The sequence below is a fragment of the Hyla sarda genome, chromosome 8 (assembly GCF_029499605.1).
Source record: "Hyla sarda isolate aHylSar1 chromosome 8, aHylSar1.hap1, whole genome shotgun sequence".
Taxonomy (NCBI): Eukaryota; Metazoa; Chordata; class Amphibia; order Anura; family Hylidae; genus Hyla; species Hyla sarda.
In genome coordinates, this window is record NC_079196.1 from 211,938,322 (window position 1) to 211,950,834 (window position 12,513).

At 41.9% G+C, this 12,513-nt stretch overlaps 1 protein-coding gene across 1 annotated transcript in view; it reads left to right on the forward strand.

Annotated features, from left to right (window-relative positions):
* The window catches only part of HS3ST6 (heparan sulfate-glucosamine 3-sulfotransferase 6), a 72,342-nt gene that overhangs the window by 124 nt on the left and 59,705 nt on the right, over positions 1-12,513 (forward strand). The window contains exon 1 of the mRNA XM_056535051.1: positions 1-1,674. This exon is cut by the window's left edge and continues 124 nt beyond it. Coding sequence (XP_056391026.1) covers positions 128-1,674 — 1,547 coding nt within the window. The 5' untranslated portion in view covers positions 1-127. The remainder of the gene's footprint in view (positions 1,675-12,513) is intronic.

Here is a 12,513-nt window from a genome sequence, read left to right on the forward strand (position 1 = left end):
CCGCACTGCACGATGTGAAACTTTATGATGTGAACTGCAGCCGAGTCCTGCCCAGGATTACCCACTGTCCTGGGGTGCGGGCAGAGCTCTGTGCCATGTGTGCCAGCCCTGGTCCTCAGCCCCACTCATGGGATGTGGCATCCTAAAGCCTCGGATCGTTTCTGGGCACCGGGGGGCACTGAGGGCTCAGCCCAGGGTCTCCCTGCTGCTGACTATGATCTTCTTCTTCACTTTCTTCTTCTTCTACTGCCTGAGCGGCTCCTGTTCTGACCCGCAGATGAGCGTCGGATCCTTGCGCATTGCGCAGTCGGTTGCGCCTGGACACTCCGGGGAAACTTGGATCAGCGGTGCCAGGGATACCCATAGGAACCCACTGCACTCTGAGGATGCCCATAAGAACCCACTGCACCCTGAGGATGCCCATAAGAACCCACTGCACTCTGAGGATGCCCATAAGAACCCACTGCACCCTGAGGATGCCCATAAGAACCCACTGCACCCTGAGGATGCCCATAAGAACCCACTGCACCCTGAGGATGCCCATAAGAACCCACTGAACCCTGAGGATGCCCATAAGAACTTACTGCACCCTGAGGATGCCCATAAGAACCCACTGCACCCTGAGGATGCCCATAAGAACTTACTGCACCCTGAGGATGCCCATAAGAACCCACTGCACCCTGAGGATACTGATAAGGACTCACTTCACCCCGAGGATGGTCATAAAAACACTTTGCACCCTGAGGATGCCCATAGGAACCCACTGCACCCTGAGGATGCCCATGAGAACTCACTGCACCCTGAGGATGCCCATAAGAACTCACTGCACCCTGAGGATGCCCATAAGAACTCACTGCACCCTAAGGATGCCCATAAGAACTTACTGCACCCTGAGGATGCCCATAATAACCCACTGCACCCTGAGGATGCCCATAAGAACCTACTGCACCCTGAGGATGCCCATAAGAACTCACTGCACCCTGAGGATGCCCATAAGAACTCACTGCACCCTGAGGATGCCCATAAGAACTTACTGCACCCTGAGGATGCCCATAAGAACCCACTGCACCCTGAGGATGCCCATAAGAACCCACTGCACCCTGAGGATGCCCATAAGAACCCACTGCACCCTGAGGATGCCCATAAGAACCCACTGCACCCTGAGGATGCCCATAAGAACTCACTGCACCCTGAGGATGCCCATAAGAACTCACTGCACCCTGAGGATGCCCATAAGAACCCACTGCACCCTGAGGATGCACATAAGAACCCACTGCACCCTGAGGATGCCCATAAGAACCCACTGCACCCTGAGGATGCCCAGGAGAACGCATTGCGCTCTGGTGCTGCATTCTTGGACACTTTGCGCCCTGGCACTGCACGCACTAGACCTAGTGCCAGGGATGGGGGTCACACTGGCACCGTGACATTGCTAGACTCAGTGTTATCTAGTAACAAGACACCAGACCATAAACTGGCCCACAGTCCGGGTGGCATCTCAGTGCACAACAGTTTTGGGAGTAAAAAGTTTCCCCAAGCGATCATTATGGGGGTGAAGAAAGGGGGCACCAGGGCACTGCTGGAATTCCTGAGGATACACCCAGATGTCAGGGCGCTGGGGGCTGAACCCCACTTCTTTGATAGGTGCTATGACAAGGGTCTGGAGTGGTACAGGTAAGACACTAGATATGTGCATGATAAAACTACAACCCTTATCATCCCCTAACATGACTGTTGGGAGCTGTGCTGTGGTAGAACACTGGTATATGGGATGTGACTGGGAATAGCAGCAAATGAAGTGTTACTTGTGGGCATGTTGCACCAGTTTAATATGGGTAAATAAAGGGCAACAAGGGCAACTTGGCATTAATAGCAGAGAAAAGGGTTTATAAGGAAATGTGTTTTACCAGCAGAACCCAAGATGTGGAGATGTGGCCCATGTTGTGCTATTGTGTTCAGTATTAAAGGCGAAATACTAGGGAAAATGATGATCTAAGTGTGAACTGGAATCCTAGAAACCTTAGAGCCGCATGTGTCAGGGGTGTCAGGGGTCTCTGCCCCCATTAGCCCTAATCTGTCTGGTATATACTGTAGGAGTATACAAGGAATGTCATCTATATATCACCCGATTATAGCTTCAGAATGGGGGCAACCAGGGTGGAAAATATTAGTGTGGAGGGAACAAAGTATAGATATAAGACAGATACATATGAAATAGTCAGGAGATTAATAGATCCATAGATAGTTACTGTAGATCAGTGATTTGTATACAGTGTGTCCCCAGCTGTTGCAAAAGAACAACTCCCACCATGATCAGACAGCCTTTGGTTGTCCGGACATGCTGGGAGTTGTAGTTTTGCAACAGCTGGAGACACACTGTTTGGAAAACACTGCTGTAGATAAATAGATAGATAGATAGATATTAGATAGATAGATAGATATGAGATGGATAGATATGAGATAGATAGATAGATATGGGATAGATATGAGATAGATAGATAGATATGAGATATATAGATAGATATGAGACAGATAGATAGATAAATAGATATGAGATAGATAGATTTGAGATAGACATGAGATAGATAGATAGATAGATAGATATGAGATAGATAGATAGATATGAGATAGATAGATATGAGATAGATAGATAGATAGATATGAGATAGATAGATAGATATGAGATAGATAGATATGAGATAGATAGATAGATAGATAGATATGAGATAGATAGATAGATATGAGATGAATAGATATGAGATAGATAGATATGAGATAGATATGAGATAGATACATAGATATGAGAGATAGATATAGATAGATAGATTTGAGATAGACATGAGATAGATAGGGGATAGATAGATATGAGATACATAGATAGATATGAGACAGATAGATAGATATGAGATAGATAGATAGATAGATATGAGATAGATAGATAGATATGAGATGAATAGATATGAGATAGATAGATATGAGATAGATATGAGATAGATACATAGATATGAGAGATAGATATAGATAGATAGATATGAGATATATAGATACATAGATATGAGATAGATAGATAGATATGAGATAGATAGATAGATTGATATGAAATAGATATGAGATAGATAGATATGAGATAGATAGATATGAGATAGATAGATATGAGATAGATATAAGATAGATAGATAGATAGATAGATAGATATGAGATAGATAGATATGAGATAGATATGAGATAGATAGATAGATAGATAGATATGAGATAGATAGATATGAGATAGATATAAGATATGAGATAGATAGTGGATGGATAGATATAAAAGATATGTTGATCTAATTTACAGAATTTATTGGGACCCAGCGATCGCACATGTATAATGTTGTTGTAGCTGAGCTGTATTTGTCATGAGAAGGAGACAGAGGGAGAGAGGTCAGGGGAGGAGAGATAGAGGGGCACAGCACATAATTGAAGGGGGAACAGTTCTTTCCGCTATAGAGTGTCAATTCCGCCGGAGATATAAAAGTATAGGATAAAGTTTGACATGCTGCAGGCACCACTAGGAAAAACGTAAAAGTTTAACTCATACTGTTTATATATAATACTTAATAAAAAAATTAAAAATAAACTCACAAACAAACAAAAACATTATGCAGTGAGCTCCCCCTAGTGGTGGCAGCAGACAGACAGAATACTAGCATGTGAGAAGTTCCTGGTGTTATAACGTAGACCATTGTTTCCCAACCAGGGTAACTCCAGTTGTTGCTAAACTACAACTCCCAGCATGCCCAGACAGCCGAAGGCTGTCTGGGCATGATGGGAGTTGTAGTTTTGCAACAGCTGGGGGCACCCTGGTTGGAAAACACTGATTATAGACTTTCCCTTTAAGCCTGTGCAGCAGCAGGTCCCATACGCTGTGACAATCCCTTCTCTGCCGCAGCTGTTACGGATTGGAAATGAAAACCTCTGTTTCAAAGCGTTCGCAGAATGAAACGTTTCCCGCGTCTTGTAATAATTACGGCCGTTTGATGTCCGGGTGTTCCTGCCAAAGGGCTTTACAAGCTGAAAAAGGGGAAATAAAACTGTTTTTGGATACATAACAGATACAAATCCGATCAGGACGTATCCCTCCTTCACAGTCACTGAGCCTCACAATGGCCGCCATTCATCGCCCTAACCTGCTCCGCAGAATTTTCGCTATTCTCTACTTTTCGTTTGCCAAAAATGTGATAACAATAGAAGTGTTTTATAGATCTGCAGAACATTCCAGATAGGTGTTCATGAGTCTCACATGGTCTTTGGCTAAAACCAAAAGTTCTGTATAGACAGGGGGAGGGGGATCCAGATTATAAAGGGCTTCTCTGCTTACATTACAGGGGCAATAAACCTCATCTTATGTCTGTGTGGTAGAATATAACTACTATAATACTGCTCCTATATACAAGAATATAACTACTATAATACTGCCTCCTATATACAAGAATATAACTACTATAATACTGCTCCTATATACAAGAATATAACTACTATAATACTGCTCCTATATACAAGAATATAACTACTATAATACTGCCTCCTATATACAATATAACTACTATAATACTGCCTCCTATATACAAGAATATAACTACTATAATACTGCCTCCTATATACAAGAATATAACTACTATAATACTGCCTCCTATATACAAGAATATAACTACTATAATACTGCTCCTATATACAAGAATATAACTACTATAATACTGCCTACTATATACAAGAATATAACTACTATAATACTGCTCCTATATACAAAAATATAACTAGTATAATACTGCTCCTATATACAAGAATATAACTACTATAATACGGCCTCCTATATACAAGAATATAACTACTATAATACTGCTCCTATATACAAGAAAATAACTACTATAATACTGCTCCTATATACAAGAATATAACTACTATAATACTGCTCCTATATACAAGAATATAACTACTATAATACTGCCTCCTATATACAAGAATATAACTAGTATAATACTGCTCCTATATACAAGAATACAACTACTATAATACTGCCTCATATATACAAGAATATAACTACTATAATACTGCCTCCTATATACAAGAATATAACTACTATAATACTGCTCCTATATACAAGAATATAACTACTATAATACTGCTCCTATATACAAGAATATAGCTACTATAATACTGCCTCCTATATACAAGAATATAACTACTATAATACTGCCCCCTATATACAAGAATATAACTATATACAAGCATTATTATACATAGACGTTAATGGGATATAGATGCAGATTTGGTTGTGACTATAGAGCCCATGATGGCCATAAATAAGGTCTCCACAGAAAGGAATAGTCCGGATCTTGCTCCTTTACCATAATTACCATAATAGAGGGACATTATGTGCGGAGCATTGCTGATCATTAACACATTGTCTGGCGGATTGTAGGATCAGTCAGTGGGAAGGTTTATTTGGTCCCTTGGATGGTAGTAGGAGACTTTACTGGGACATCATTACGTGAGGATCGAGGTGACCTCTGACCTAGCAGTTGTTATTTTGGAAAGGGCTTCCTATTAGGCCTAACAAGAAGGTCATGACCCCTGTCACCTGAGGAATGGCAGCTCCTAAATATTTATGGGCCCTCACAGTTACAGGGCTTTCACTTTATGGCCGCTCCTTAAAGGGCAGATTCCCCTATAACCACAACAACCCTATGAGTCACTGAGGAGTCCTAAAATACTCTGTTAGAGCTGGGTGACAACCATCACAGCCTCCGAGAGAGTCATTACCCAGCTTTCCTAGTCTCCTGAATGGTAAACTTGCCTAGTTATATTTTCATCATATTAATGCAAGTTGGCAGATTTTGGGTTCAGGTTTGAGAAAATAAGATAACATCTGTGGGTTCTGTAATGTGGACCATAATGGTTATCACCCAACTTTCCCAGACTTCTGCATAGTAAATTTGTCTCCTTATCCAGTGGTTATTCTCACAATGCTTCACAAGCAGGCAGATTTTGTAGTAAAGAAATCTGGATAACAATTTTCTGGGGATCTGTAGGGAAGATCATAGTGGTGGTCACTCAGCTCTTCCAGACTCCTGAAGGGTAAATCTGCCTGCATAGGCAGTGACCATTACTATAAGGCTGCATAGCTGGACGGATTTGTTATTCAGGTTTGTGAACTCTCTATAAGAACTTTACTAAGACCATATTGGTTGCCACCCAACTTTCACAGACCACTGAATGGTAAATGTGCCTGTGCCCATGACACTGTAATGATACATTACTAGGCAACTTTGCTATTTAGTTTTATTGAAATTGCTATAGATGCTTTACAGAAGACATTATTAGTTGTCATCCAGCTTTCCCAGGTGCATTAAACTATATGTGATATGTACTAGACACCCAGCTTTCCTAGGCTCCTGACTGGTAAATCTACCGGCTCTACCTGCAGTGCCTTTGTTTATGATGCTGCATAATTATGTACATTTGCTTTTAAGGTTTGTGACATCTCTTTACTAGAGACCATATTGGTGGTCACCCAGCTCTCCCAGACTCCTGAATGGTAGCTCAGCATACTTATGCAGTGACAATTCCGATGATGCTGCATATATAGGAAGATTAGTTATTCAGGTATGAGACATTTTCTAAAGGAGAATATTTGGAGACCGTATCGCTGGTCACCCGGCTTTCTCAGACTTCTGCATGGTAAATCTACCTGCGCCCATCATGCTTTACAATTAGACATATTTGCTATTCAGGACTTTGAAATCTCTATGGAAGCTTAACTGCAGACCACATTGCTTATCACCCAGCTTTCCCAAGTACAGATGACTGCTCAAGAGCTTTGTTGGAGACTATATCGGTGATCACCCAGCTTTTCCAGACTCCTGAATGATAAATCTGCCTGCGCCCATCCTGCTTCATAATTAGGCATATTTGCTATTTGGGTTTGTGATATCTTAACTGCAGACCACATCAGTTATCAACCAGCTTTCCCAGGTACAGATGACTGCATAGGAGCTTTGTTGTAGAGCATATTGTCGGTCACTCAGCTTTTCCAGACTCCTCAATGGTAAATCTGCCTCCTTATGCAGTGGCAATTCCAATAATGCTGCATATCTAGGGCAGACTTGCTATTCAGGTTCAGTAAATTGTTATGGCAGCTTTATAGGATACCCTATGGGAGATCACCCAGCTTTCCAAGGTGCAGATAAATGAACGGAATTGTCATAGGTCTCTACATGTATCAGTAAAGTGATGTAGAGGCTATGTTATGACGCCATTGCTGTGGTATACCAGTTTGTGGCATCAGTCTATGCGCTAGGGGGCACCCCATGTTTCAGGGCACAGCTGTGACTGTAACTTGTGCGCCCCCTATTGACCACAGGAAGAATTGTCAGGGCCTGGAGCAATAGTTAAGTGGCTCATAAGTGGATTAGGAAAATAGATAGATGGGGCCACTTGATTTTAGGAGGACGGGTCAACAACAGTCTACTGCCTGCCTCCAGCTTCTGCGAAACTACAACTCCCAGCATGCCCGGACAGCCAACGGCTGTCCGGGCATGCTGGGAGTTGTAGTTTCGCAACAGCTGGAGGCACCCTGGCTGGTAACACTGCTTTCATTTCTAATATGTCAACCTAGGTCCGCATAAGAGCTGTATACACAAAACACTGAATTTTACTGACACCGATACATTGTAGCAAACCCTCAGCTTTTGACAAGAATGGATCCGTGTGAAATGTGAACGTCCCGACGTAACCCGAGTAGTAATAATTTCTCCATTTTTTTTTTCTTCTGTCTGGCCGCCATTATCTTCGAAAATTGGCTAATTCGTTTAAGAGTCTGGGTGTTCATGATCCCCCCCTATTTAATCCGGAGATTATCCGCTCTGTGTAATGTTGTCTATGTCAGGATATACCACAGGGAGGAGGGGACGGGGGGGATTGTGACATTCTTACTGTCAAACTGTCTATGAATGGAATTAGGCTCCTGAGAGAGGCGCGAGGTATAGGAGACTGCCCGTCTCGCTCAATATCTGCTCCCGGGGTTAGTGGCAGCTTCATACCCCCCCTCACCCCCCCCCGTTAATACCCCCAGGACCCCCGGTGACATTATGTTTAGGGTAGGTTGACAAGAGTCGAAATTCAATCCATACGCTTTAATAGGAGTTTACATTGCTGACACTCCGCAGAGAATATGGACGTGCCAGAGATGGGATTCCCGACAAACCGGTGGGAAACCGGATATTCTACGTTTCGAAACTTTGATTTTGGGCTTATCAGCTCTTGGGAAAGCTGGGTTACCAACTAGGACTGCAGTAGGCATTCTGCAACCAGTTCTTATAGCCCTAAATGATCAATCTGCCTTTTCGGGCTGTAATATGTTATTCTGATATCATGCAGCTCAGATTTACCAGATTTACTATTCAGGACTACGGGAAAGCTGGGTGAAAACCACAATGTTGCTGTTACAGATTTAATGGAAGTCGTTGTCCATCTTTCCTAGATTCCTGAATTGCAAATCTGCCTTGTTGTGCGGTAATACATGCCTGTTCTGGTCAGGGCAGCCTTCCTGTTCAGGATTATTGGAAAGATGAGTGATATCTCTACTGTGACTTTATATATTGTTATCTTTCTTTTCTAGAATCCTCAATGGTAACTCTACCGTGTTCTGCAGTAATACAGGGACTATTTTTTTTTATAACAGGCAGGTAAGGGCAGCCTTGCCATTCAGGACTATAGGAAAGATGGGTGAAAACTCTACTGTCACTATCTATTGTTACCTATCTTTTATAAAATCCTAAAATGGCAACTCTGTCTTATTGTACAGTAATGCATGCACTAGTCTTATATCATGCAAATCAGGTCAGCCTTACCATTCAGGACTATAGGGAAGATGGGTGATATTCCTACTGTCACTTATATATTGTTACCTTTTTTACAGAATCCTCAATGGTAACTCTACATTATTGTGCCTTATTGTGTAGTAATATGTGCATTATTCTTATATTATGCATATCAAGGCAGACATGCCATTCAGGACTTCAGGGAAGCTGGGTGAAAGCCACAATGTTACTATCACAGAGACCATGGGAGTTGTTTTCCATTCTTCCTGGATTCTTTAATGACAAATCAGCCTGTAGGAATGATGGGTGATATCTCTACTATCACATGTCTTGTTACCTATCTTTTCCAGAATCCTGAATGGTAACTCCGCCTTATTGTGCTGTAATATATGTGCTATTCTGATATCATGCATTTCAGGGCAGATGTGCTATTCAGGGCTACAGAAAAGCCGGGTGAAAACCAATATTATTATAACAGATTCAATGGGAGTTGTTATCCATCTTTCTTGGATTCCTCATGGCAAATCTGCCTTATTGTTCAGTGTTCTTGTGGTGAGGATGTGATGAGGGCAGATGGAATTACCCTAGGGGCAGATGGCATTAACCCTTGTGTTCGTGACGCCAGGGCCTGGTTAACCTCTGTATACCGAAGGTATACTGCTGGATCCTGGGCTGGGCACGGGGGAAAATAATGACTCTGACGCCAAGTTACGGAACAACGGCAGCTTTACTGAGTCTATACAGCTTGGCTAGGCCCAAAGAGGTGACCAGTGACTTCAGAGACCACAGGGCTTGCTGGGACTTATAGTGGACAATTTGGATGCAGGGCCACGCTGACTTGAGACAGACTTGACTGAGACTGACTTCACCCCTTCTGTAGCTTACCAGGCTTTGACTTCACCTGTGGGCAATGGACTTTAGGATCCTAGGACTTGACCTCACTGCAAATCAGCAAAGACTTAAAGGGGTACTCCGCTTCTCAGAAGTTGGAACAAACTGTTCTGAACGCTGGAGCCGGCCGGGAGCTCGTGACCTCATAGCCCCCCTCATGACGTCACGCCCCACTTCCTCAATGCAAGCCTATGGGAGGGGGAGTGTCGGCCGTCACGCCCCCTCCCATAGACTTGCATTAAGGGGGCGGTGTGTGATGTCATGAGGGGGCAGGGCTATGACGTCAAGAGCTCCCGGCGCCGGCTCCAAAGTTCGGAACAGTTTTTTCCAAACGCTGAGCAGTGGAGTACCCCTTTAAAGATGGAGAGGAGGCTCCACTCAGGGCTTATATGGGAGTTGTAGTTTCGCAACATCTGGAGGTTGGCAGGTTGAGGACCACTGCTGTGTGGTGTCTGCCAGACAGCTGTACTGGGCCACCACATTCTCATATCAAGCAGGTCTGGGCAGCCTTGTCATTCAGGACTATAGGAGAGATGAGTGATATCCCTACTGTCACTATTTTTGTTACCTATCTTTTTCAGACTACTGAATGGCTTTTGGCTGTCTGGGCATGCTGGGAGTTGTAGTTTTGCAACACATTGGAAAATCCTGGTCTATAGGATAGATGGATAAAAAAATACATCGTTCGCTATGATCTTACTGCATGAGCAGGTATAGCTTTCAGGACAATAGGAAAGCTGGGTTAAGTCATAGTGTCTTTATGTAAACAGTAAGTCTGCCTTGTTATGCTGTGATACATTTTTGATCTTATGGGCATACTTGTCTATCAGGGTAATAGAAAAGCTGGGTGTCAATGTTTTTAGGAGTGATGTAATGTGTTACCCAGCTTTTCCAGAAACAAATAAAACTCCCCCTAGACCGCCAGGAGGGAGACCCAGAAGGGCTACGGCATACTGACAATCCTGTGGACACACAACCCGCAAAAAATAAAGGCACAGTGACGGAAAATAGAAGAAATAAAGAAGTAAATGTGCGCAGATATTCTGCCCGGACATCGGGACGGATCTATAAATGTCTCTGATCCCAGCCAGAAGCTGAAGACAATATTCTAAATTACATCCAGACAATCTGCCCTCACCTTATCCTGCTCATATCTCTAATCTACACTGACACATTGTAACAAACCCCCAGGTGTATAAGTCTGGAATCCCCGTCTGCTGTGTGTAGCGCACAGAGAATCACTTATACTGTATTAAACCCATGACATATGTCAGAGCGGGTTCTAAGACGGAATTTTCCATTCAATTACAGCAAGCAGAGGAATTAAAACGCAAAGTATATTAGAAAGCTGAAGTGTTCCGGAATTCTGGGTAATTTGTAGCCTTTCAGACTGCCATTTTGCAGGGACAGTTGATGGGGGGTGTAGTGATTGACCGGCGGAGCTGTCCCTGGGGGGTCTCATGTCTATTGTGTTGTGATTAATTACGGTGTCCTGATCGCCCGTCACTGCTGCCAATAACATCTCAGGGTCCGCAGTGAAGAACTGTCAGCCCCCCCAGCCCTGTCAATAACTCCGCTACACCTATCGGGAGACATCACCGGAGACATGATCCCTCCGAGCTAATAAGCTGAACATATACCTGGTGTGTTCCTTCTATCTATCTATCTCATATCTATCTATCTCATATCTATCTATCTATCTATCTATCTCATATCTATCTATCTCATATCTATCTATCTAATATCTATCTATCTATCTCATATCTATCTATCTATCTCATATCTATCTATCTCATATCTATCTATCTCATATCAATCTATCTCATATCTATCTAATATCTATCTATCTATCTATCTCATATCTATCTATCTCATATCTATCTATCTATCTCATATCTATCTATCTCATATCTATCTATCTATCTCATATCTATCTATCTATCTATCTAGCTATCTATCTATCTATCTATCTCATATCTATCTCTCTATCTATCTATCTATCTCATATCTATCTATCTCATATCTATCTATCTATCTAATATCTATCTATCTATCTCATATCTATCTATCTCATATCTATCTATCTATCTCATATCTATCTATCTATCTATCTATCTATCTCATATCTATCTATCTCATATCTATCTATCTCATATCTATCTATCTTCTACCTATCTATCTTCTATCTATCTCATATCTATCTATCTCTCAGTCTTTCCTTTATATATGTTTTCCATATATGATCTGTTCCTGGCTTTGCATTCAGTTATTGCAATGAAAAATTTGAACATGTGAACACACCTAGATAGATATGAGATAGATATGAGATAGATATGAGATAGATATGAGATAGATATGAGATAGATATGAGATAGAGAGATATGAGATAGATATGAGATAGATATGAGATAGATATGAGATAGATAGATAAATATGAGATAGATATGAGATAGATATAAGAAATAGATAGATAGACAGATAAATATGAGATAGATAGATAGATATGAGATAGATAGATATGAGATAGATATGAGATAGATAGATAGATAGATATGAGATAGATAGATATGAGATATATAAATATGAGATAGATAGATATGAGATAGATAGATATGAGATATATAAATATGAGATAGATAGATAGATGTGAGGTAGAACCTTTTACAGGCTTCTATAAATCTTTCAGAAAAAGTGCTAACTTTCTCCCAATCCCCTCAGGGGTGGGGCTTATTTGAATAGGCGTGGCCTATCCAGCCTGGTCTCA